This window comes from Heptranchias perlo, chromosome 42 (assembly GCF_035084215.1).
Source record: "Heptranchias perlo isolate sHepPer1 chromosome 42, sHepPer1.hap1, whole genome shotgun sequence".
NCBI classification, from domain to species: domain Eukaryota; kingdom Metazoa; phylum Chordata; class Chondrichthyes; order Hexanchiformes; family Hexanchidae; genus Heptranchias; species Heptranchias perlo.
In genome coordinates this window covers 11,897,305-11,924,131 of record NC_090366.1, presented here as the reverse complement: position 1 = coordinate 11,924,131, position 26,827 = coordinate 11,897,305, and the positions used below count along the sequence as shown (strand labels likewise).

Below are 26,827 nucleotides of genomic sequence, written 5' to 3'. Positions count from 1 at the left end.
GACAAATCAACTTGTTGGTTTTATTAATAGCAACAGAAAGTACAAGCAAGTTATACGTCTATATACTCACTAGTAGGATATCCATCGGATCTGCACAATACCAACCAATCCAAGTGAGTTCTCAGCGTGAAATACCACAGAATTAATGAAAGTGAGACTTGCTCTGAACCTGTCAATTCTGAGATTATTGTCATGTGATCTTTATGTATCTTCTGCCACTACCCAAGTTGATGATAGTGTCGCACGACATACATTCCATTCTGACTGGAATGCAAGTGTTATTGTGCAGAAGATAGGACAATTTTACAGGGTTGTAAACGTCACACCTTAACAGAATGATAACAGCTGAAATGCAGACATGTTGACTCCAAACTAGCTATAATACTTTACACAAACCCTTTGATGCTTCTTAACTTGCATTAACCTGACAACTCCAGCTTATTTAGAACTCCCTTACGGCTTCCTAATGACGTAATCTAAACTGTCTCTTAGCCTCTATTGCACACAATACATTCTCATAATGCAAAGATATGAATTCTAACTTCTGTATCGTTAAACTAGTTTTCCGATGATATCATACAATATCTCACATAGGGCAGTTCAACTATAGGTCTGCCTGTGCTTGGATATCCTGTCTTCACCTGCATAAATTATGATAATGAGGCACAAATAAAAGACATTAATAAATGTGCAGCTACCTCCCTATATAAAGTAAAGAACAATTGCACAGTTTACTAAAATTAATATCAAGCTGCAAACATGATTTCTTAACACATACTACATATTAAAGAAAAGTCTTGAATTTTACATGTCTGTCACACTTGAAACTGTCACGCACACAAAAATCTGTCAAGCCTGCACCTGATTGGCTCAGACCTTGTGTTTATAAAACAGCAACGAATCACAACAGAACTGATATCAGACTTATGAATAAGTGGAAAATCTCTGGAAAAAAAAATTGTACTTAAAAAAACAAGGAAAGCAAATATTTTTCTGCTGGTTTCTTCTGATGTGGAGTCAGGGATTTACAAGCAGTCGCCAATCTATGAATTGGCTGGGACATTTTCCCCACAAAGCGAGTGACTACACTTCAAAGGCACCTCATTGGCTGTGAAGCACTTTGGGCTGTCCTGAGGATGTGAAAGGTGCTATATAAATGCAAATTATTCCTTTCTTTCCCTCAGTGACGGCAAATAACTTCCGATTAACCCCAGTATGTGCCTACTTACAGCATTTAGACCTTTTATGCTCGTAAAAGGATCAGCCAGATCCACCTGAGCAGTGGAATAATACATTGCGCATTTTCAAGTGCCCTGTCGTAATATTTTAAAAGCTGCATGTTGTGGTGCCTACACTGCAACACTTCAAAAGTACTTCACGGCTGTGAAGGAGTGTTTTGGGATGTCAGCTTGGCTCAGTGGATAGCATTCTTTCACCCTGAGTCATAAGGTTGTGGTTTCAAGTCCCACTCCGGACATTTGAGCACGTAATCTAGTCTGACTCTCCCAGTGCCAGTACTGAGGGAGTGCTGCACTGTCGGAGGTGCCGTCTTTCGGATGAGACATTAAACCGAGGCCCCGTCTGCCCCTCTCGGGTAGAGGTAGAAGATCCCATGTCCGCTATTGGAAGAAGAGCAGGGGGAGTTCTCCCCGGTGTCCTGAGCTGACGTTTATCTCTCAGCCAACATCACTAAAAAACAGATGGAGTACAGTACAGGTGGGTACAGGTCTGTCACTGTATAACTGGGGTACAGTACTGGTGGGTACAGGTCTGTCACTGTATAACTGGGGTACAGTACTGGTGGGTACAGGTCTGTCACTGGATAACACTGGGGTACAGTACAGGTGGGTACAGGTCTGTCACTGTATAACTGGGGTACAGTACTGGTGGGTACAGGTCTGTCACTGTATAACACTGGGGTACAGTACAGGTGGGTACAGGTCTGTCACTGTATAACACTGGGGTACAGTACAGGTGGGTACAGGTCTGTCACTGGATAACACTGGGGTACAGTACTGGTGGGTACAGGTCTGTCACTGTATAATACTGGGGTACAGCACTGGTGGGTACAGGTCTGTCACTGTATAACACTGGGGTACAGTACTGGTGGGTACAGGTCTGTCACTGTATAACACTGGGGTACAGTACTGGTGGGTACAGGTCTGTCACTGTATAATACTGGGGTACAGTATGGTGGGTACAGGTCTGTCACTGTATAACACTGGGGTACAATACTGGTGGGTACAGGTCTGTCACTGTATAATACTGGGGTACAGTATGGTGGGTACAGGTCTGTCACTGTATAACACTGGGGTACAGTACTGGGGGACACAGGTCTGTCACTGTATAACACTGGGGTACAGTATGGTGGGTACAGGTCTGTCACTATAATACTGGGGTACAGTATGGTGGGTACAGGTCTGTCACTGTATAATACTGGGGTACAATACTGGTGGGTACAGGTCTGTCACTGTATAACACTGGGGTACAGTACTGGTGGGTACAGGTCTGTCACTGTATAACTGGGGGACAGTACTGGTGGGTACAGGTCTGTCATTGTATAACACTGGGGTACAGCACTGGTGGGTACAGGTCTGTCACTGTATAACACTGGGGCACAGCACTGGTGGGTACAGGTCTGTCACTGTATAACACTGGGGTATAGCACTGGTGGGTACAGGTCTGTCATTGTATAACACTGGGGCACAGCACTGGTGGGTACAGGTCTGTCACTGTATAACACTGGGGCACAGCACTGGTGGGTACAGGTCTGTCACTGTATAACACTGGGGTACAGCACTGGTGGGTGTAGATCTGTCACTGTATAACACTGGGGTACAGCACTGGTGGGTACAGGTCTGTCACTGTATAACACTGGGGTACAGTACTGGTGGGTACAGGTCTGTCACTGTATAACACTGGGGTACAGCACTGGTGGGTACAGGTCTGTCACTGTATAACACTGGGGTACAGTACTGGTGGGTACAGGTCTGTCACTGTGTAACTGGGGTACAGTACTGGTGGGTACAGGTCTGTCACTGTATAACACTGGGTTATAGCACTGGTGGGTACAGGTCTGTCACTGTATAACACTGGGGTACAGCACTGGTGGGTACAGGTCTGTCACTGTATAACACTGGGGTACAGTACTGGTGTGTACAGGTCTGTCACTGTATAACACTGGGGTACAGCACTGGTGGGTACAGGTCTGTCACTGTATAACACTGGGGTATAGCACTGGTGGGTACAGGTCTGTCACTGTATAACACTGGAGTACAGCACTGGTGGGTACAGGTCTGTCACTGTATAACACTGGGGTACAGCACTGGTGGGTACAGGTCTGTCACTGTATAACACTGGGGTACAGTACTGGTGGGTACAGGTCTGTCACTGTATAACACTGGGGTACAGTACTGGTGGGTACAGGTCTGTCACTGTATAACACTGGGGTACAGTACTGGTGGGTACAGGTCTGTCACTGTATAACACTGGGGTACAGTACTGGTGGGTACAGGTCTGTCACTGTATAATACTGGGGTACAGTACTGGTGGGTACAGGTCTGTCACTGTATAACACTGGGGTTGTTCCAAAGGCACGAAATAAAGCCTCACAGTTTTGGGAAGTGTTAACTTCAATCCCTGGGCTTTACTCCGTTAGTTAATCTCACTAGACACACTGACATTGGTCTCAGGTCCTGCACTAAGGAGGTGAAAGGACCCTACTCTCTTGCTCCAGAGGATCAAACAGCAAACAACGTCTGGGCGCGATGCCCTCCATAGTTGGGCAGCATGCTGACGCTCGCCCGCGTGAATAATGGAAGTAGCACGCCAGGCAATCGGAAATGACTGATTCCAGTGGAAGTTCCCACAACAAGGGATTTGGGGAACAGACAAATGGAAAAGTATTAGTTGGAATTCAGTAAATAAATCGCAGTGACATATGAACATAGGAAATTGCTGGACGAAGACAGACCAGGTCTGTCTAGTGTGTCTTCTACCACCCCGATACAATGATTTTGGAGTTGCTGACTGATCATAGCAATCAGTGAGTGTACAACAGACCCAGACATGAGACGAGGAAAACCCCCAGGGGTGGGGAGCTTTGGGAACCATAGGTCTAAAGTCACCCGTTCCTCCCGAGCCTGTTGCCAGATGTCCTGTCTCCAATTATTCATAAAATATATCCCAAAATGTTATCTTCTGAAACAAATCTACCTAATTTGCATTTGAATGAATCAGTACTATCTGCTTTCACCATCTCCAGTTAATGTTAAACTTGTGTCGAACCTTGGTTAGACCACACACTTGGAGTACTGTGCACAGTTCTGGCCTCCGTCATATAAAAAGGGTACAGAGGCATTGGAGAAGGTGCAAAACAGTTTCACAAGGATGATACCAGAACTGAGAGGATCTACTGGAGAATCTCAGCAAGTCAGGCAACATCTGGGGAGAAAGAAACAGTTAAAGTTTCAGGTCGGTGACCTGTCATCCCAACTGGAAGATGTTAAAAGATTTAAAAGTTTTTAAGTAAGTACAGAAAAGAAATTGAGGAACTATGGGTCCCAGCTATGCCTGCCCTTTTTATGGGCAAAGTGGAACATTCCCTGTTCCAGTCCTACTCAGGTCCCCGCCCTCACCTCTTTTTTTCCAATAGGTTGATGACTGTTTCGGGGCCGTTTCCTGAACTGGAAAATTTCATCAACTTTGCTTCCAATTTCCACCCTTCCCTCGGCTTCACATGGTCCATCTCCGACTCTTCCCTTCCTCGACTTCTCTATCTCCATTTCTGGGGATAGGCTGTCAACTGATATTTATTATAAGCCCACCGACCCCCACAGCTGCCTTGATTGCACTTCCTCCCATCCCGCTGCCTGTAAGGACTCTATTCCCTTCTCCCAGTTTCTCGTCGCATCTGCTCTGACGATGCCACCTTCCACACCAGCGTTTCTGATAGGTCTTCCTTTTTCCTCGATCGAGGATTCCCCTCCACTGTAGTTGACGGGGCCCTCGACCGTGTCCGTCCTATTTCCCGCACTTCTGCCCTCACCCCTTCCCTCTCCCTCCCAGAACCATGATAGGGTCTCCCCTCGTCTTCACCTTCCACCTCCACCAGCCTCCACATTCAACGTATCATCCTCCGCCATTTCCTCCACCTCCAGCGCGATCCCACCACCAAACACATCTTCCCCTCCCAGCATTTCGAAGGGACCGCTCCCTCCGCCCTGGTCCACTCTTTCATCGCCCCCAACGCCCGCTCTCCTCCCCACGGCACCTTCCCGTGTGAGCGCAGGAGATACAACACCTGCCCTTTAACCGCCTCCCGCCATCCAGAACCCCAAACACTCCTGCCAGGTGAAACAGCGATTTACTTGTACTGCTTCTAATTTACTATACTGTATCCGCTGCTCACGATGCGGTCTCTCCTCTCCATTGAGGAGAACAAACGCAGAGTGGGCGATGGCTTTGCTGAACACCCTCCGCTCTGTCCGCAAACGTGACCCCTGACCTGCCGGCCGCTTGCCATTTTAATTCCCCGTCCCACTCTCACTCTGCCCTCGGCCTCTTACTCTCTTCCAATGAAGCTCGAGGAACAGCACCTCATCTTTCGAATTAGGCACTTTACAACCTTCTAGACTCAACACTGATTTCAATAACTTCAGATCATAACTACTGCTCGCATTCTTTTCTGGATCAGCGGGTGCTGGTAATGGTTCTGATGTTGCCATTTACAGCTCCTCTAGGCCCATCTTTTGTTTCTTAACCTGTCCCATTACCACCCTCTTTGCCTTACACCATCATCCCTCTTGTCATTTAATCACTCCTGCCCACTACCCTATCACAGACCTCCCCTTGTACTTTCCTCCCCTTTTCCCTCGCTCTGTACTTGCTGGAAAACTGTTAACACTTTAACATCATCCAGATCGGACGAAGGTTCATCGGCCTGAACCGTTAACTCTGTTTCTTTCTCCACAGAGGCCGCCTCACTTGCTGACCTTCTCCGGCATCTTCTGTTTTTATATCAGACTTCCAGCATCCGCAGTATTTTGCTTTTGAGAGGATATCCTTATCAGGAGAGGCTGAACAGGAAAGAGAAGGCTGAGGGGTGACCTGATAGAGGTCTTTAAGATTATGAAGGGGTTTGATAGGGTAGACGTAGAGAAGATGTTTCCACTTGTGGGGGAGACCAGAACTAGGGGGCCATAAATATAAGATAGTCACTAATAAATCCAATAGGGAATTCAGGAGAAACTTCTTTACCCAGAGAGTGGTGAGAATGTGGAACTCGCTCCCACAAGGAGTAGTTGAGGTGAATAGTGTAGATGGATTTAAGGGGAAGCTGGATAAACACATGAGGGAGAAAGGAATAGAAGGATATGGTGAGAGGGTGAGATGGAGTAGGGAGGGAGGAGGCTCGTGTGGAGCATAAACACCGGGATAGACCAGTTGGGCAAATATCTTCCCTCACTATAGAAATCGAGCCAGGGTCACATCCATTGTGAATGACTGCTGAAAGATTTCTTGGGGGGCTCTCTCCCTAAGAATCAGAGAATCTTACAACACAGAAGGAGGCCATTCAGCCCATCGTGCCTATGCCGGCTCTTTGAGAGAGCTATCCAATCAATCCCACTCCACTCCCTGCTCTTTCCCCTGTAGTCCTGCAAATTTTTCCCCTTCAAGTATTTATCCAATTCCCTTTTGAAAGTTATTATTGAATCTGCTTCCACCGCCCTTTCAGGCAGCGCATTCCAGATCAGAACAACTCACTGCGTAAAAAACATTCTCCTCATCTCCCCCTCTGGTTCTTTTGCCGATTATCTTAAATCTGTGCCCTCTGGTTACCGACCCTCCTGCCACTGGAAACAGTTTCTCCTTATTTACTCTATCAAAACCCTTCATGATTTTGAACGCCTCTATTAAATCTCCCCTTAACCTTCTCTGCTCTGAGGAGAACAATCCCAGCTTCTCCAGTCTCTCCACATGACTGAAATCCCTCATCCCCAGTGTCAATCCGGTAAATCTCCTCCGCGGCTGGAAGCTTTGGACTCCGGTTTAATGCAACGTTCAGAATCCAGAATAGGACGTGTCTCCCGACTCCGACACGGACATGATGGACTGCCTGCGGCTTGGTCCAGCGCACTTCCTGGCGAACTCCTGGCTGACGCAGCCCCCGTCCCTCAGCATCTTCAGCAGGTGTCTCCTGAACTTCATCCCGACGAAGGCGTACAGGAAAGGGTTGAGGCAGCAGTGGAGGTAGCCCAGGCATCCCGTGATGGAGTGAGTGACGTCCAGTTGAGTCTCCATGTCGCAGTCCCTCTGCAAGGCACCCAGCCTGTTCAGAGTGTCCAGGAACATGACGATGTTGTAAGGCGTCCAGCAGATGAAGAAGGCAGCAACCACCACCACAATGACCTTAATGGCTTTGCTTTCCTTTTTCCGCTGTAGGTTTTGGGATCGATTGAGAGTCCTGATGATGTTGAGGTAACAGTACGACATCACCACCAAGGGGATAAGGAAACCAGTGACGTGATAGAAGAATCGGGAGGCCATGATCCAAGCCTTGGAGCTTTCCGCCCTATAATTGTGTACACACTGGAAAGAGCCATTATAATATTTCGGCTTCAGGTATATGAAATCAGGAATGGCGAAAAGCAAGCAGATGCACCACACGACAAGGCAGACGACGTACGCTGTGTGAGACCGTTGTCTTTTATACATCTGAACCGCATGCACAATGGACACATAACGGTCAATGCTTATGCAGAACAGAAGATAGATGCTGCTGTAGAAGTTGATGTTGAAGATAGCGCCAATAAACTTGCAGGCCACCGTCCCAAAGATCCAGCCTCTGGCTTCCTCGACTGCCCAGAAGGGCATGCTGAGGACCATGAGAACATCAGCAATGGCCAAGTGGAGGATATAGGTCTCTGTGACAGCCAGCATTCGCATGTTCCTCATGAGGACCAGCACCACCATCCCATTCCCAAGCAGCCCCACGACGAAAATGGCAGAGTACAAGACGGGGAAGAAGATTTGGTTGAACGATTTGCTCTGCATGGCATCGCAGGGCTCGACGGGACAGAGAACACTGGTGTCACATGGATCGGAGCTGTCATTTGGGAAATAATCAAAGCTATAGTTCAAGTTCAGAAGGTCAAACAGAGATCTATTGTCATTATAGAAATCCTGCAAGAGAATAAACAGCACATTAGCTAAAATTAAATTCAAAATTTAAAAAAAAAATCAGGAGAAAACCACAATCTGGAATATCAATCCATAACAAATTGAAAATCTTGCAATCACTACAACTGGCATCTATAGCAGGCCACTAACTTAGTAACACATCCCAAGGTGCTTCACAGGAGCGTAATCAAGACTAAAATGGACATTCGGGCCAAAATTTATCTCTTGAACAACACCACTAAAAAACAGATGATCTGGTCATTTATCACGTTGCTGTTTGTGGGATCTTGCTGTGCGCAAATTGGCTGCCGCGTTTCCTACATTACAACAGTGACTACACTTCAAAAAGTACCTCATTGGCTGTAAAGCACTTTGGGACGTCCTGAGGTCGTGAAAGGCGCTATATAAATGCAAGTTCTTTCTTTCAAAAACTCTCTCGATCGTCAGTGGCGCTAAAATATTGTTCGAAAATCGAAGTCTTTGGCCAGTTCTTTTGTTGGAAACCCAAAGGCTGCGTCTATATGATCACCCATATTCCACAGCAACAAGAATCACAGGGCGGCAGGAAGGGAACGGAAATAGTCGTTCGTTCTGACTGCGAAAGCTCCTCGATTCAGCCCTTGTAATTCGCCCTGACTTTATTTAAGAGGTATGTGGGAGAAGGTGCAATAGTTTGGAGTCTTACGGAATGGACCAAGATTACGACGGACTTGATTGCCAGCCTCAGCCGTGAGTCTCTTCTCTGGGCCAGAAGATCGTGGGTGCGAAGCCTCGCTCCAAATCCAGGCCGACGCTCCCCCAGTGCAGAGGGAGCCCTGCACTGTCGGAGGTGCCGTCTTTCGGATGAGGCCTTAAACCGAGGCCCTCCCATCCCTGGTCTGCCCCGCTCAGGTGGGACGTAAAAGATCCCACGGTCACTATTGGAAGAAGAGCAAGGGGGGAGTTCTCCCCGGTGCCTTGGCCAATATTTCTCCCTCAAACAACTAAAACAGATTATCACGTTGGCAGTTCGTGGGATCTTGCTGTGCGCAAATTGGCTGCTGTGTTTCCTACGTTACAACAGCGACTAACTTCAAACAGTACGCCAATGGCTGAAAGTTTCTTTCTTTGCGCTACCCACCCACCCCCCCAATGAAAGCAACACTCGAAGACGGGTCCCTCTTAAAACCTTTGACCCACCATCTTTCGGGCTGTTGTTCATATTTTTGTCACTCTGCAAAAAAGCCTGTGAGCCAACTCCACCCAATGTGAGACCACATCAAAGTAGTACAACTCCTATCTCAATCTTCTCTGCAGGACCCAACGAACAAAGATTTTTCTTTCTAACCTCAGCCCGTTGAATGTTCTATATCGGCCGTGGTCTTTGGGCGAGACATTCTCCAACCATTGGGAAAAATTGCAGGATGTGGCGCCTTGTAAATCTTCACCGGGCTGACCTGATATCTTTTTTCCAAGTACGGAGGGTTTGGGTTTTAATGTACCTGCAGGTTGTAGGAGGAAGGGGAGACTGAGGGAGGGGAGGGGGCTCTCTCAGTTTGGAGACTGAGGGAGGGGAGGAGTCCCACAGATTGGGGGGGGAGACTGAGGGACAGGAGGAGTCCCACAATTTGGAGGTGAGGAGTCCCACAGTTTGGAGACCGAGGGAGGGGAGGAGTCCTACAGTTTGGAGGGGAGACTGAGGGAGGGGAGGAGTCCCACAGTTTGGAGGTGAAGAGTCCTACAGTTTGGAGGGGAGACTGAGGGAGGGGAGGAGTCCCACAGATTGGGGGGAGACTGAGGGAGGGGAGGTCCCACAGTTTGGAGGTGAAGAGTCCTACAGTTTGGAGGGGAGACTGAGGGAGGGGAGGAGTCCCACAGATTGGGGGGAGACTGAGGGAGGGGAGGTCCCACAGTTTGGAGGTGAAGAGTCCTACAGTTTGGAGGGGAGACTGAGGGAGGGGAGGTCCCACAGTTTGGAGGTGAGGAGTCCCACAGTTTGGAGACTGAGGGAGGGGAGGAGTCCCACAGTTTGGAGACTGAGGGAGGGGAGGAGTCCCACAGTTTGGAGGGGAGACTGAGGGAGGAGAAGAGTCCCACAGTTTGGAGGGGAGACTGAGGGAGGAGAAGAGTCACACAGTTTGGAGGGGAGACTGAGGGAGGGGAAGAGTCCCACAGTTTGGAGACGCTGAGGAAGAACGAGTTAGAGCAGGAGAGGGTGCGACAAATCTTGATTTCAACACAGTGAGGATGAAGTGAAGAGGAGGGAGAGTGCATAAGAGGGTGGAAGGCAGGAACGAGAGAGCAAAGTTCAAAGTTCAGAGGAATACTGCATCAAAATTATTAAAATAGACAGGCAAAGATTGTAACAGACAGAAAGACTTGTATTTGTACAGAATATTATCAAATCCCAAAGTGTCTTAAAAGAAATGAACAACACTGAAGTGCATAGGTAAACACAGCTGCCATTTTGTGCATGGCAAGATCCCACAACAATCAACTGGGAGTGTCGGCCTGAATTAGGGCTCAAACCCATGACCTTCTAACTCAGAGGTGAGAGTGCGACTCACTGAGCCACGGCTGACATGCTCAGAGATTAGAGGGCAAAGAAAAAAACCTCTATCATCAAGTTACATCGAAACTACCGCACAGAAACAGGCCATTCGGCCCAACTGGTCTATCCCGGTGTTTATGCTCCACACGAGCCTCCTCCCTCCCTACTCCATCTCACCCTATCCCCATATCCTTCTATTCCTTTCTCCCTCATGTGTTTATCCAGCTTCCCCTTAAATCCATCTACACTATTCACCTCAACTACTCCTTGTGGGAGCGAGTTCCACATTCTCACCACTCTCTGGGTAAAGAAGTTTCTCCTGAATTCCCCGTTGGATTTATTACTGACTATCTTATATTTATGGACCCCTAGTTCTGGTCTCCCCCACAAGTGGAAACATCTTCTCTCCGTCTACCCTATCGAACCCTTTCATAATCTTAAAGACCCCTATCAGGTCACCCCTCAGTCTTCTCTTTTCTGGAGAAAAGAGCCCCAACCTGTTCAGCCTTTCCTGATAGTTATAAGCTCTCAGTTCTGGTATCATCCTTGTGAATCTTCTTTGCACCTTCTCCAGGTGGGATATAAAAGATCCCACGGCCACTATTTCGAAGAAGAGCAGGGGGGGGAGTTCTCCCCGATGTCCTGAGCCAATATTTATCCCTCAACCAACCTCTAAAAATAGATTATCACGTTGGCCGTTGGCTGGAGCTTGCTGTGTGCAAACTGGCTGCTGGGTTTCGTACGTTACAACAGTGATTCCATTGAAAGGGACTACACAAATGCAAATTCTTTCTTTTCAAATTTAGAGGCAATGAAGAGGCACAGAACTGAAGAAATGATTCATCAGGTGGAGTGTGTATCTCCTGGTTATTCTGATATGCAAAAGCTGCCCGTCAGTTTTCTGCAAGTCAGCGTCTATGGAATTCACACTTTGAGGTAGACCTTGGTTTTGGTGGCTCGAAGTTTCCTGCCTCGGCTGCTGCTCATTCGCACGGTTTTTAAATGATAGCTCGTTAGCTTAGGCGAATTCCCCGAGCACTTAGAAAAACGGCCGGCCCGGCCCGTCTCCCCGGGGGAGGTGGAAGGGTTTGGGCAACTTCACCCTGCGGGATGAGCCAATATCGGGCCGCGATGTCCCATGTGGTCAAATAGCTCACCGTCCACCCCCCCACCGTCCGACGTGGAGAACGACAAAGAGAAACATTCAGGAGCCGAGGAGCGAAAAGCTTCAGAAAGCGGACTCACCATTCGGGCCGATGGAGGGACTTTGGTAACAGCGAGGATGAGAGAGGACGGTCACTTTTTTAATGGGGTCCCAATGAAGAGACCACTCTGAGCCATTGTCACTGTGATATCTCATCCATAATAGAGTACAGCCAACAGGGCTTACGGCGTTCATCAAAATGAAGGAGGCTTCTACCTGGCAATGGGACATTTCCACCCATCGCTCCATCACCTCACTGATAACCATCCCCAGAGTCCAGCTTTGACCCTCTCGCCAGTTTTGTTTTAAGAATGAGCTAGTCATCTTCTCCACTCTCCAATCTCTCTGGCTCTGTCACAACCTACCTCGTCTCTCCCCGTGACCTTGAACTCTCCTCTTTTGTCCTCCAAAAGTCCCAAACTCCCCTACCCTGCAACAACGAAGTCTTGCATTTATATAGCGCCTTTAACGTAGTAAAACGTCCCAAGGCGCTTCACAGGAGGGTAAGTCAGACAAAATTTGACACCGAGCCACATAAGGAGATATTAGGACAGGTGACCAAAAGCCAAAAGGCGGGTTTTAAGGAGCGTCTTAAAGGAGGAGAGAGAGGCGGAGAGGTTTAGGGAGGGAATTCCAGAGCTTAGGGCCGAGACGGCTGAAGGCACGGCCGCCAATGGTGGAGCGATGGAAATCGGGGGATGCGCAAGAGGCCAGAATTGGAGGAGCGCAGAGATCTCGGAGGGTTGTAGGGTTGGAGGAGGTTACAGAGATAGGGAGGGGGACGAACTCTTCGTCCTTCCCTGTGTCCTCGCTGTGTTGAAATGAAGACTCATCGTGTCATCTCCCACTCTCAGTCGTCCTCAGGAGCTCCGAACTGTGGGACTCCTCTCCTCCCTCAAAAAACCCAAGCTTGGTGTCAAATGAATTGCTATTACCTAAATTACTACTTTTTCTCTCCTATCATCATGAAACTTGTTGATGTCCTGCACTATTGAATAATGAGAGAGGAGAGTGAAAGAGGAACGAGACTTTGAAAATAATGCACACTTCCTCAGCAGGGTTAAAATGGTGAGACCACCACAGCTGTGGGATGTTAGACTCAAGACGCGACATAACGGTTTCCAAGATTAGCACATGAACAATTTGTGCGTTTGTGTGATATTCCTCCGAGTGATATTTTAAACGAGGTGCTAACCTGTTCATAATAAACGGATTAACGCTGGACAGAAGGATATCATGCAAACATGCTACGCCATTGTACATGATTGTCGAAGCCCATCCCTCCAGTCCCCTAACTCTCCCATCGAAGCCCATCCCTCCAGTCCCCTAACTCTCCCATCGAAGCCCATCCCTCCAGTCCCCTAACTCTCCCATCGAAGCCCATCCCTCCAGTCCCCTAACTCTCCCATCGAAGCCCATCCCTCCAGTCCCCTAACTCTCCCATCGAAGCCCATCCCTCCAGTCCCCTAACTCTCCCATCGAAGCCCATCCCTCCAGTCCCTAACTCTCCCATCGAAGCCCATCCCTCCAGTCCCCTAACTCTCCCATCGAAGCCCATCCCTCCAGTCCCCCAACTCTCCCATCGAAGCCCATCCCTCCAGTCCCCTAACTCCCCCATCGAAGTCCATCCCTCCAGTCCCCTAACTCTCCCATCGAAGCCCATCCCTCCAGTCCCCCAACTCTCCCATCGAAGCCCATCCCTCCAGTCCCCTAACTCTCCCATCGAAGCCCATCCCTCCAGTCCCCGAACTCTCCCATCGAAGCCCATCCCTCCAGTCCCCTAACTCTCCCATCGAAGCCCATCCCTCCAGTCCCCTAACTCTCCCATCGAAGCCCATCCCTCCAGTCCCCTAACTCTCCCATCGAAGCCCATCCCTCCAGTCCCCTAACTCTCCCATCGAAACCCATCCCCCCAATACCCCAACTCTCCCATCGAAGCCCATCCCTCCAGTCCCTAACTCTCCCATCGAAGCCCATCCCTCCAGTCCCCTAACTCTCCCATCGAAGCCCATCCCTCCAGTCCCCTAACTCTCCCATCGAAGCCCATCCCTCCAGTCCCCTAACTCTCCCATCGAAGCCCATCCCTCCAGTCCCCTAACTCTCCCATCGAAGCCCATCCCTCCAGTCCCCTAACTCTCCCATCGAAGCACATCCCTCCAGTCCCCTAACTCTCCCATCGAAGCCCATCCCTCCAGTCCCCTAACTCTCCCATCGAAGCCCATCCCTCCAGTACCCCAACTCTCCCATCGAAGCCCATCCCTCCAGTCCCCTAACTCTCCCATCGAAACCCATCCCCCCAATACCCCAACTCTCCCATCGAAGCCCATCCCTCCAGTACCCTAACTCTCCCATCGAAGCCCATCCCTCCAGTACCCTAACTCTCCCATCGAAGCCCATCCCTCCAGTCCCCTAACTCTCCCATCAAAACCCATCTCTCCAGTCCCCTAACTCTCCCATCGAAGCCCATCCCTCCAGTCCCCTAACTCTCCCATCGAAGCCCATCCCTCCAATCCCCAACTCTCCCATCGAAGCCCATCCCTCCAGTCCCCTAACTCTCCCATCGAAGCCCATCCCTCCAGTCCCCAACTCTCCCATCGAAGCCCATCCCTCCAGTCCCCTAACTCTCCCATCGAAGCCCATCCCTCCAGTCCCCGAACTCTCCCATCGAAGCCCATCCCTCCAGTCCCCTAACTCTCCCATCGAAGCCCATCCCTCCAGTCCCCTAACTCCCCCATCGAAGCCCATCCCTCCAGTCCCCTAACTCTCCCATCGAAGCCCATCCCTCCAGTCCCCTAACTCCCCCATCGAAGCCCATCCCTCCAGTCCCCTAACTCTCCCATTGAAGCCCATCCCTCCAGTACCCTAACTCCCCCATCGAAGCCCATCCTTCCAGTCCCCTAACTCTCCCATGTGCCCCATCCCTCCAGTCCCCCAACTCCCCCATCGAAGCCCATCCCTCCAGTCCCCTAACTCCCCCATCGAAGCCCATCCCTCCAGTCCCCTAACTCTCCCATCGAAGCCCATCCCTCCAGTCCCCTAACTCCCCCATCGAAGCCCATCCCTCCAGTCCCCTAACTCTCCCATCGAAGCCCATCCCTCCAGTCCCCTAACTCTCCCATCGAAGCCCATCCCTCCAGTCCCCTAACTCTCCCATCGAAACCCATCCCCCCAATACCCCAACTCTCCCATCGAAGCCCATCCCTCCAGTCCCCTAACTCTCCCATCGAAGCCCATCCCTCCAGTCCCCAACTCTCCCATCGAAGCCCATCCCTCCAGTCCCCTAACTCTCCCATCGAAGCCCATCCCTCCAGTCCCCTAACTCCCCCATCGAAGCCCATCCCTCCAGTCCCTAACTCTCCCATCGAAACCCATCCCCCCAATACCCCAACTCTCCCATCGAAGCCCATCCCTCCAGTCCCCTAACTCCCCCATCGAAGCCCATCCCTCCAGTCCCCTAACTCTCCCATCGAAGCCCATCCCTCCAGTCCCCTAACTCCCCCATCGAAGCCCATCCCTCCAGTCCCCTAACTCTCCCATTGAAGCCCATCCCTCCAGTCCCCTAACTCTCCCATCGAAGCCCATCCCTCCAGTCCCCTAACTCTCCCATTGAAGCCCATCCCTCCAGTCCCCTAACTCTCCCATGTGTCCCATCCCTCCAGTCCCCCAACTCTCCCATCGAAGCCCATCCCTCCAGTCCCCTAACTCCCCCATCGAAGCCCATCCCTCCAGTCCCCTAACTCTCCCATCGAAGCCCATCCCTCCAGTCCCCTAACTCTCCCATCGAAGCCCATCCCTCCAGTCCCCCAACTCTCCCATCGAAGCCCATCCCTCCAGTCCCCTAACTCTCCCATCGAAGCCCATCCCTCCAGTCCCCTAACTCTCCCATCGAAGCCCATCCCTCCAGTCCCCTAACTCTCCCATCGAAGCCCATCCCTCCAGTCCCCTAACTCTCCCATCAAAGCCCATCCCTCCAGTCCCCTAACTCTCCCATCGAAGCCCATCCCTCCAGTCCCCCAACTCTCCCATCGAAGCCCATCCCTCCAGTCCCCCAACTCTCCCATCGAAGCCCATCCCTCCAGTACCCCAACTCTCCCATCGAAGCCCATCCCTCCAGTCCCCCAACTCTCCCATCGAAGCCCATCCCTCCAGTACCCTAACTCTCCCATCGAAGCCCATCCCTCCAGTCCCCCAACTCTCCCATCGAAGCCCATCCCTCCAGTACCCTAACTCTCCCATCGAAGCCCATCCCTCCAGTACCTCAACTCTCCCATCGAAGCCCATCCCTCCAGTCCCCTAACTCTCCCATCGAATCCCATCCCTCCAGTCCCCTAACTCCCCCATCGAAGCCCATCCCTCCAGTCCCCTAACTCTCCCATCGAAGCCCATCCCTCCAGTCCCCTAACTCTCCCATCGAAGCCCATCCCTCCAGTCCCCCAACTCTCCCATCGAAGCCCATCCCTCCAGTACCCCAACTCTCCCATCGAAGCCCATCCCTCCAGTCCCCCAACTCTCCCATCGAAGCCCATCCCTCCAGTACCCTAACTCTCCCATCGAAGCCCATCCCTCCAGTCCCCCAACTCTCCCATCGAAGCCCATCCCTCCAGTACCCTAACTCTCCCATCGAAGCCCATCCCTCCAGTACCTCAACTCTCCCATCGAAGCCCATCCCTCCAGTCCCCTAACTCTCCCATCGAATCCCATCCCTCCAGTCCCCTAACTCCCCCATCGAAGCCCATCCCTCCAGTCCCCTAACTCTCCCATCGAAGCCCATCCCTCCAGTCCCCTAACTCTCCCATCGAAGCCCATCCCTCCAGTCCCCTAACTCTCCCATCGAAGCCCATCCCTCCAGTCCCCTAACTCTCCCATCGAAGCCCATCCCTCTAGTACCCGAACTCTCCCATCGAAGCCCATCCCTCCAGTCCCCTAACTCTCCCATTGAAGCCCATCCCTCCAGTCCCCTAACTCTCCCATGTGTCCCATCCCTCCAGTCCCCCAACTCTCCCATCGAAGCCCATCCCTCCAGTCCCCTAACTCCCCCATCGAAGCCCATCCCTCCAGTCCCCTAACTCTCCCATCGAAGCCCATCCCTCCAGTCCCCTAACTCCCCCATCGAAGCCCATCCCTCCAGTCCCCCAACTCTCCCATCGAAGCCCATCCCTCCAGTCCCCTAACTCTCCCATCGAAGCCCATCCCTCCAGTCCCCTAACTCTCCCATCGAAGCCCATCCCTCCAGTCCCCTAACTCTCCCATCAAAGCCCATCCCTCCAGTCCCCTAACTCTCCCATCGAAGCCCATCCCTCCAGTCCCCCAACTCTCCCATCGAAGCCCATCCCTCCAGTCCCCTAACTCTCCCATCGAAGCCCATCCCTCCAGTCCCCTAACCCTCCCATCGAAGCCCATCCCTCCAGTCCCCCAACTCTCCCATCGAAGCCCATCCCTCCAGTCCCCTAACTCTCCCATCGAAGCCCATCCCTCCAGTCCCCTAACTCCCCCATCGAAGCCCATCCCTCCAGTCCCCCAACTCTCCCATCGAAGCCCATCCCTCCAGTCCCCTAACTCTCCCATCGAAGCCCATCCCTCCAGTCCCCCAACTCTCCCATCGAAGCCCATCCCTCCAGTCCCCTAACTCTCCCATCGAAGCCCATCCCTCCAGTCCCCCAACTCTCCCATCGAAGCCCATCCCTCCAGTCCCCTAACTCTCCCATCGAAGCCCATCCCTCCAGTACCCTAACTCTCCCATCGAAGCCCATCCCTCCAGTCCCCTAACTCTCCCATCGAAGCCCATCCCTCCAGTCCCCTAACTCCCCCATCGAAGCCCATGCCTCCAGTCCCCTAACTCTCCCATCGAAGCCCATCCCTCCAGTCCCCTAACTCTCCCATCGAAGCCCATCCCTCCAGTCCCCCAACTCTCCCATCGAAGCCCATCCCTCCAGTCCCCTAACTCTCCCATCGAAGCCCATCCCTCCAGTCCCCTAACTCTCCCATCGAAGCCCATCCCTCCAGTCCCCTAACTCCCCCATCGAAGCCCATGCCTCCAGTCCCCTAACTCTCCCATCGAAGCCCATCCCTCCAGTACCCTAACTCTCCCATCGAAGCCCATCCCTCCAGTCCCCTAACTCTCCCATCGAAGCCCATCCCTCCAGTCCCCTAACTCTCCCATCGAAGCCCATCCCTCCAGTCCCCTAACTCTCCCATCGAAGCCCATCCCTCCAGTCCCCTAACTCTCCCATCGAAGCCCATCCCTCTAGTACCCGAACTCTCCCATCTAAATCCATCTCTCTAGTCCCCTAACTCTCAGGTTTCAAGTCACACTCCAGAGACTTGAACCTAAAATCCAGGCCGACGCTCCCAGTGCCGGTTCTGAGGGAGCGCCGCACTGTCGGAGGTGCCGTCTTTCGGATGGGTCGTTAAACCGAGGGCCCCCGTCTGCCCCTCCCAGGTGGATGTAAAAGATCCCACGGCCACTATTTCGAAGAAGAGCAGGGGGGAGTTCTCCCCGGTGTCCTGGGGCCGATGTTTATCCCTTAACTAACATCACGCAAAAACGGGTTATCACATTGCTGTTTGTGGGATCTAGCTGTGCGCAAACTGGCTGCCGCGTTTCCTACATTCCAACAGTGACTGCACTTCAAAAAAAGTACTTAATCGGCTGTAAAGCGCTTTGGGACGTCCTGAGGTCGTGAAAGGCGCTATATAAATGCAAGTTCTGACTTCCTTCCTCTCGTTCTCTCGTTCTCTCTCTCTCTCTCTCTCTTACTCTGGCCAATTTCCCTCCCACACCGCTCTGAGGCCCTGCTAACCCGGGGGATTGGGTAGTTTAGTCGAGTTTCCGGCTGATAGCTAATCTCAGCTGATGCTGTATTTACAAACAGGGCACAGGTCGGAGACAGGGCGAGGGGGATCTTGCTACTCTGTTTGATGCAGGACCGCGTGGCCGGGTGGGCCAATCTATCCACCCCCCTCGTTCTCCCCCTCACAGCGACAAGAGAAAAATGGAGAACAGAATGTTCCATGATGCGCGAACAAAAACAACTTAAAATGGCCGAAACCCATTGCATGATAAAAGTTCCTTTTTGAGTGTCTTCGTTATGTTGAAACTCATCTCTGACCTGTTCACAACCAGTGGTTTTCACACCTCTCCTGACTCTACGTACTTCTTATAACAGCTAACCCACATCCCCATTTACCGTAGAACCAAGGTTTTTTTTTTCAGAAACTCAACGCTGTTGTACGATTCTGCACCCTTGCTGCAGAGAGCTCTTTGCCCGTGAATGGCCTCCCTCTGCGCTGTAAGACTCATCGTATTGTTCGTAACAGGCAGAAGCAGGCTCGGGTCTTAGTGGTCACTTCGACACGCAGACGAGAGTTTAGTGTCCAAAACAAGTGAGGTCTGCTAACCCGCAGCTGCTGCATCTTTAAACGCAGGGATGACCAAAATAACGAGCAGGATTTTTTTTTCCAGCAAACAAATCGCCAATCCTTTCTCTCCGACCTCCCTCAGCTGAGCAATTTTCTCTGCCTTTTAACCTTCCAGGTCGGGCGTTATTCCCGATTGATCTCAATTGCCTGGAAAGGTTTCTTAAAGCCACATCGCCTTGCCCTGCTCAGGCTGTCATCTTCCACAATTTCTCGAAGCTGCTTCGAGCGGATTGACTTTTGAAATCAGCGCAACAGCTCGAGCGTAAAGTGCGAACGGGGGCGTCATCGGCCTACGTCTTAAATTTCGCCCGACTTGGGGTCAATCCCGCCCGGATTGCCCTGATTTCGGGGTGGAAAGCAAGCAGGAACACCAGGCCGTTCCTGAGCGTTGGTTGGTTTAATCTGGGGGTGAGGTGTGAGAAGGAGGGCGCAATTCTGCAGGAGCTGTAGCTTGGGAGACGGAGTAAGGGAGGATGTTCCCGAGGGACGAGGGAGCGAATTGTATGTTGGGGAAATAGCGAGCAGTGTTGGCCATTCTCTCTGTCTCTCTCCGCCCTTTCCAAGTTTATCTTTGTGCTTTAAGATTGGGTAAATCGAGTAAGAGTCTAATTTTACAACCACTATGCCTCAGCACCACTTAAAGGCATGGTGGTAAACATTGGTAAACTTTGTGCCCATTTTTCAGGTACAAAACAACCACATTTTGCATTTATATAGCGCCTTTAACATAGTAAAACGTCCCAAGGCACTTCACAGGAGTGATTATCAAACAGGATTTGACACCGAGACACGTAAAGAGATATTAGGACAGGCGACCAAAAGTTCAGTCAAAGAGGTAGGTTTTAAAGGACGAGAGAGAGAGGCGGAGAGGTTTAGGGAGGGAATTCCAGAGCTTAGGGCCCAGGCGGCTGAAGGCACGGCCGCCAATGGTGGAGCGATGGAAATCGGGGGATGCGCAAGAGGCCAGAGTTGGAGGAGCGCAGAGATCTCGGAGGGTCGTGGGGGCTGGAGGAGGTTACAGAGATAGGGAGGGGGGGCGAGGAGGCCATGGAGGGATTTGAACACGAGGAGAGAGAGGTGGGGATTATAGGGAATGATTTTGACTTTAATGGTCGTGTAAATGGACGCTCACAATTCAGCTGCCTCTTAGATTCCATTGACTTCAATTGAAATGAGAAGTGGGAGAGATCTATAACGAGTGGCTGAATCGATATCATTCAGGCCGTAAATATAAGATAGTCACTAATAAATCCAATAGGGAATTCAGGAGAAACTTCTTTACCCAGAGAGTGGTGAGAATGTGGAACTCGCTATCACAAGGAGTAGTTGAGGCAAATAACACAGATGGATTTAAGGTGATAGAAACATAGGAAATAGGAGCAAGAGTAGGCCATTCGGCCCTTCGGGCCTGCTCCGCCACTCAAAATGATCATGGCCGATCGTCTAACTCAGTACCCTGTTCCCGCTTTTTCCCCATATCCCTTGATCCCTTTAGCATTAAGAAATATATCTATCTCCTTCTTGAATACATCTAATGACTTGGCCTCCACTGCCTTCTGTGGTAGAGAATTCCACAGGTTCACCACCCTCTGAGTGAAGAAATTTCTCCTCATCTCGGTTCTAAATGGCATACCCCGTATCCCTGAGACTGTGACCCCTGGTTCTGGACTCCCCAGTCATCGGGAACATCCTCCCTGCATCTAGTCTGTCTAGTCCTGTTAGAATTTTATATGTTTCGATGAGATCACCTCCCATTCTTCTAAACTCTAGTGAATATAGACCTAGTCGATCCAATCTCTCCTCATTCGTCAGTCCTGCCATCCCAGGAATCAGTCTGGTAGACCTTCGTTGCACTCCCTCCATGGCAAGGACATCCTTCCTCAGGTAAGGAGACCAAAACTGCACACAATACTCCAAATGTGGTCTCACCAAGGCCCTGTACAACTGCAGTAAGACATCCCTGTTCCTGTACTCAAATCCTCTTGCAATGAAGGCCAACATACCATTCACCTTCCTAACTGCTTGCTGCACCTGAATGCTCGCTTTCAGCGACTGGTGTACAAGGACACCCAGGTCTCGTTGCACCTCCCCTTTTCCCAATCTATCACCATTCAGATAATAATCTGCCTTTCTGTTTTTACAACCAAAGTGGATAACCTCACATTTATCCATGTTATACTGCATCTGCCATGTTCTTGCCCACTCACCCAACTTGTCTAAATCACATTGGAGCCTCTTTGCATCCTCCTCACAGCTCACATTCCACCCCAGCTTTGTGTCGTCTGCAAACTTGGAAATGTTACATTCCGTTCCCTCATCCAAATCATTGATATATATTGTGAATAGCTGGGGCCCAAGCACTGATCCCTGCGGTACCCCACGAGTCACTGCCTGCCACCCTACTCTCTGATCCTGTCTGTCAACCAATTTTCAATCCATGCCAGTATATTCCCCCCAATCCCATGTGCTTTAATTTTGCACACTAACCTCTTGTGTGGGACCTTATCAAAAGCCTTCTGAAAATCCAAATACACCACATCCACTGGATCTCCCCTATCTGTTCTACTAGTTACATCCTCAAAAAACACCAGTAGATTTGTTAAGCATGATTTCCCTTTCATAAACCCATGCTGACTTTGTCCAATCCCGTTAATGCCTTCAAGTGTTCTGTTATCACATCATTTATAATAGACTCTAGCATTTTCCCCACTACTGATGTTAGGCTAACTGGTCTGTAATTCCCTGTTTTTTCTCTCCCTCCTTTTTTAAATAGTGGGGTTACATTTGCCACCCTCCAATCTGTTGAAACTGTTCCAGAGTCTGTAGAATTTTGGAAGATGATCACCAATGCATCCACTATTTCCAGGGCCACTTCCTTTAGTACTCTGGGATGTAGATTATCAGGCCCTGGGGATTTGTCAGCCTTTAGCCCCATTAATTTCCCTAGCACTATTTTTTTACTAATACTGGTTTCCTTCAGTTCTCCCCTCTCACTAGACCCTTGGTTCCCTAACATTTCTTGGAGTTATTTGTGTCCTCCTTTGTGAAAACAGAACCAAAGTATGTGTTTAATTGTTCTGCCATTTCTTTGTGATGCTAGATAAACACATGAGGGAGAAAGGAATAGAAGGATAGGCTGATAGGGTGAGATGAAGTAGGGAGGGAGGAGGCTCGTGTGGAGCATAAACACCAGCATGGACCAGTTGGGCCAAATGGCCTGTTTCTGTGCTGTATGTAATTCTATGTATCACCATCACCTGCATGTTCTCCTCCAAGTTACACACACGCTATCCAAACCTGGAGATAGATCGGCCGTTCCTTCACGGCCACTGGGTCAAAAATCTGGATCTCCCGACTGCACTGTGCTCACCGGGAGATGATAGGTACTGCAGTGTGTGAATCAGTGAAAGTATCAGCATTGTGCTCAACTGTAGTGATTAGGTGAACAAGATACTGGGCTGCATTAACAGAGGAAGAGATTTGATTGTTACTGTGAACCACTAATCAGATCCCATCTGGAGACTACGTTCTGCTCTGGAGGGAACCTTTTTTATATGTCACTTGCAGAAAAATATTTGAAACTCGCTCGCAAGGAACGTCAGCAGCAGAGAGCTCCGTACATTGTCCTCTTGTCCAAGGAGAGATATCTCGGCCCTCAGAGCAGGTAGAGGAGGCCAACAGAGATGACCGTGGGCCTCAATCAACATCAATAAAATGAGACATCTTGTCCCTGGAAAGGAGGAGGCTTCAAAGTGACCCTCGACGGAATTGAGGCAGACGAACAATTCAACGGGGGCGAAGAATTCAAATCCCAGGGGCTGTGGGTTAAGGATGGAGGAGGTTTGGAGTAAGGAGTAAATTTATTCATCCAAACAAGTTGAAGACTAAGTCACCAAGGGAGGGCATTGAAGGAGAGAGCGCAAACAAAATCGAAGGGACAATTGAATGTGTTTCTGGAGCGAGAGAGAGAGAGAGAAAAGGGAGTGAGGGATTTGGTGAGACGGTGGGATTGAGGCGATTTGGTGAGACGGTGGGACTGAGGGATGTGGTCAGAAGGTGAGTCAGTGGGATTGGTCTATCAGGGAAGCTGTGGCTTGTTTGACCTGATGGGCGTACCTTAAGAATCCGTGGGTTCGATTGTGAATTAGCCGCCCTGACGTTTCGGATCGGCTGTTGTAAAAAAATCAGCTGACCTTCAAAGTTGGCCGATTTCTTTAATCAACGTCGCTAGATTCACAACCGGGGAGGCAAGTACGAGGCTTTATACCCTCATGTGCTTATGTCCAGGGATGGAGAGCGAATTATGTGAGCAGCAACTGCCGACATCATTACATTTTAAAACTCCAACTCACTAAACAAATACCAAACCAAACCAGCGAAGTCTGGAGCAAAATCGGTGAATACAGTCATTACAGAATTCGAAACTGAGGAGAGACTTGGCTTTCTGAACTTGTGTGAATTTAATTCAAATCGGTATTTCATTTTAACTCAACAATCTACCACAGATTTCAATTTCTTCTCAATGATGGATTTTACAGGAAAATTTGAAAGCAGGAAAATTAAAATTAGCTACCAATCAGGATCCAATGGTATCGACATAAACCATGGGGAGAGAAAGTTAGCGCCTGTTTAAAGATAAATAACTCTTCGAAAGACTGCAAGTTATTCATAATATCATTATAACAAATTTTAAAAATTACTGTCACGCAAGAAGGTTCAAACTTACCATGTAGAATGAGTCTTCAGAATTAACCATATCTGCCATCAATGCAGCTGATTCGTAAATGCCTCCTCTATATACAAGGCTGTCCCTTTACTGAGACAGAGGTTTGTGGACTGGGGAAGTGGAAACTTCAATTGTTTGATGGCTCGGTTTCAGAGTAGGCGACGAGGCTGAATCGTCTGCAAAAAAAAAAATACGCATTTGTGGTTGAGAAGCAGATTTTTTTGGTTGAATTGATTTGGAGTGTAGCCCCCTTCCCCTAGGTCTGCCACTCTCCCTCCCTTTAAATTACATTCTTGCTTTATTTTTTAAAAAAAGTTTTTCGCTTCCTGCCCGGCCTGGGGTCTTAACTTCCAGCGGGGGCTTGAGTTTCTGTGTCAGGGCGTCATCGAAAAATCGCATCCAAAACCGGCTGGAGATTGCTGGTCAGATTCAGCTTCAAAATTCCACAAGAAGTTACATAATTGCAGGAATGTAAAAATCTTCCAAGGACCAGCGCCTGTAATAAATCTCAATCGTTCCTTTCCACTAAAAGGTGCAGTTTTATTAATGAGGCTGAAAATTAACAAGAGTAAGCATTTTTAATAAGCGTGTCCTGTGAGTTACTGGATTTAAAATGCGACTTTCTTGGTCTTTTTTTGTTGTGTAAAACCTTTTAAAACGTGCCGACTGCTGCCTGGACGCCAAAGGGAACGAGCACAGTTTAAAGAACTTTCCCGAACCAGCATTTTTTGGCGGAATCTTGGAAGGTCGACCTGGGGGGGCGCAGCCAGTTTTGTGGGCGGGGCCCTGATCCGGGCAAATTGAATCTTAAGCTGGCATAAAAGATGGCAGAAATCCCGAGAGTAAGTTGTATTTTGGTGCGTAACTCTCCAATCTTTTCCGAGATCTCTGCCCTCCTCCGATTCGGGCCTCTTGCGCATCCCCCGATTTCCATCGCTCCACCATTGGCGGCCGTGCCTTCAGCTGCCTGGGCCCTGAGCTCTGGAATTCCCTCCCTAAACCTCTCCGCCTCTCTCTCTCCTCGTTTAAGACGCTCCTTAAAACCTCCCCCTTTGACCCAGCTTTTGGTCACCTGTCCTAATATCTCCTTATGTGGCTCGGTGCCAAATTTTGTTTGATAATCGCTCCTGTGAAGCCCCTCGGGACGTTTTACTCTGTTAAAGGCGCTATATAAATGCAAGTTGTTGTTATAGTTGTTAAAATTGGGGGTCACCATTGACCAGAAACTTAACTGGACCAGCCATATAAATACTGTGGCTGCAAGAGCAGGTCAGAGGCTGGGTATTCTGCGGCGAGTGACTCACCTCCTGACTCCCCAAAGCCTTTCCACCAGCTACAAGGCACAAGTCAGGAGTGTGATGGAAAACTCTCCACTTGCCTGGATGAGTGCAGCTCCAACAACACTCAAGAAGCTCGACACCATCCAGGACAAAGCAGCCCGCTTGATTGGCACCCCATCCACCACCCTAAGCATTCACTCCCTTCACCACCGGCGCACTGTGGCTGCAGTGTGTACCATCCACAGGATGCACTGCAGCAACTCGCCAAGGCTTCTTCGACAGCACCTCCCAAACCCGCGACCTCTACCACCTAGAAGGACAAGAGAAGCAGGCACATGGGAACAACACCACCAGCACGTTCCCCTCCGAGTCACACACCATCCCGACTTGGAAATATATCGCCGTTCCTTCATCGTCGCTGGGTCAAAATCCTGGAACTCCCTTCCTAACAGCACTGTGGGAGAATCTTCACCACACGGACTGCAGCGGTTCAAGAAGGCGGCTCACCACCACCTTCTCAAGGGGCAATTAGGGATGGGCAATAAATGCCGGCCTCGCCAGCGACGCCCACATCCCATGAACGAATGAAAAAAAATAGCCAGGTGGTGAAGGATAGAAGACTAGAGCCTGGTCTTTAGTTGTTTCTGGGCCTTTGTTCACAGATATTTCCCCTTATACACTCACCATACCCTAGCTAAGCTCTCATACAGAAAGGATACAAGAGAGTCTCCAATCCATACCCACGACCTGAATACAATTAACACCAAATGATATGAATCGTACTATTAACAGTCGTGACACACAACAGAAACGATTCTAGTCGCCAGCCAATATCCAGTCCCGCCAACTTTATATCACGGGGGCAGTGCCCATGAAACCTAATTTTTGATATCGTGTTCAAATGCTGTATTTGCATATCCTGTGTCAGAACTAAACCTTATAATTAAATGTAACAGGAAGAAATGCCATCTATTTCGATCGCATCTTTCACAGCCTTAGGACATTCCCAAAGCACCTTGCAGCCGATAAAATACTTTTGAAGTGTTGTAATGTAGGAGACGCCAATTTGCGCACAGCAAGATCCCACAAACAGCGATGTGATAAATGACCAGATAACTTGTTTTGGTGATATTGTTTTTGTTTTACTCGTTCATGGGATGTGGGCGTCGCTGGCGAGGCCGGCATTTATTGCCCATCCCTAATTGCCCCTTGAGAAGGTGGTGGTGAGCCGCCTTCTTGAACCGCTGCAGTCCGTGTGGTGAAGGTTCTCCCACAGTGCTGTTAGGGAGGGAGTTCCAGGATTTTGACCCAGCGACGATGAAGGAACGGCCGATATATCTCCAAGTCGGGATGGTGTGTGACTTGGAGGGGAACGTGCTGGTGGTGTTGTTCCCATGTGCCTGCTGCTCTTGTCCTTCTAGGTGGTAGAGGTCGTGGGTTTGGGAGGTGCTGTCGAAGAAGCCTTGGCGAGTTGCTGCAGTGCATCC

At 50.1% G+C, this 26,827-nt stretch overlaps 1 protein-coding gene across 1 annotated transcript; it reads right to left on the bottom strand.

Annotated features, from left to right (window-relative positions):
• On the bottom strand, window positions 1-24,141 carry LOC137306203 (C-X-C chemokine receptor type 3-like). Its single transcript, XM_067975300.1, has 2 exons — window positions 24,061-24,141; window positions 1-8,184 (listed from the first exon to the last, which is right to left on the bottom strand). The coding sequence occupies exons 1-2, from the start codon at window positions 24,097-24,099 to the stop codon at window positions 7,063-7,065; spliced, it is 1,161 nt and encodes a 386-aa protein (XP_067831401.1). The 5' UTR covers window positions 24,100-24,141; the 3' UTR covers window positions 1-7,062.
• Window positions 24,142-26,827: the final 2,686 nt, after the last annotated feature.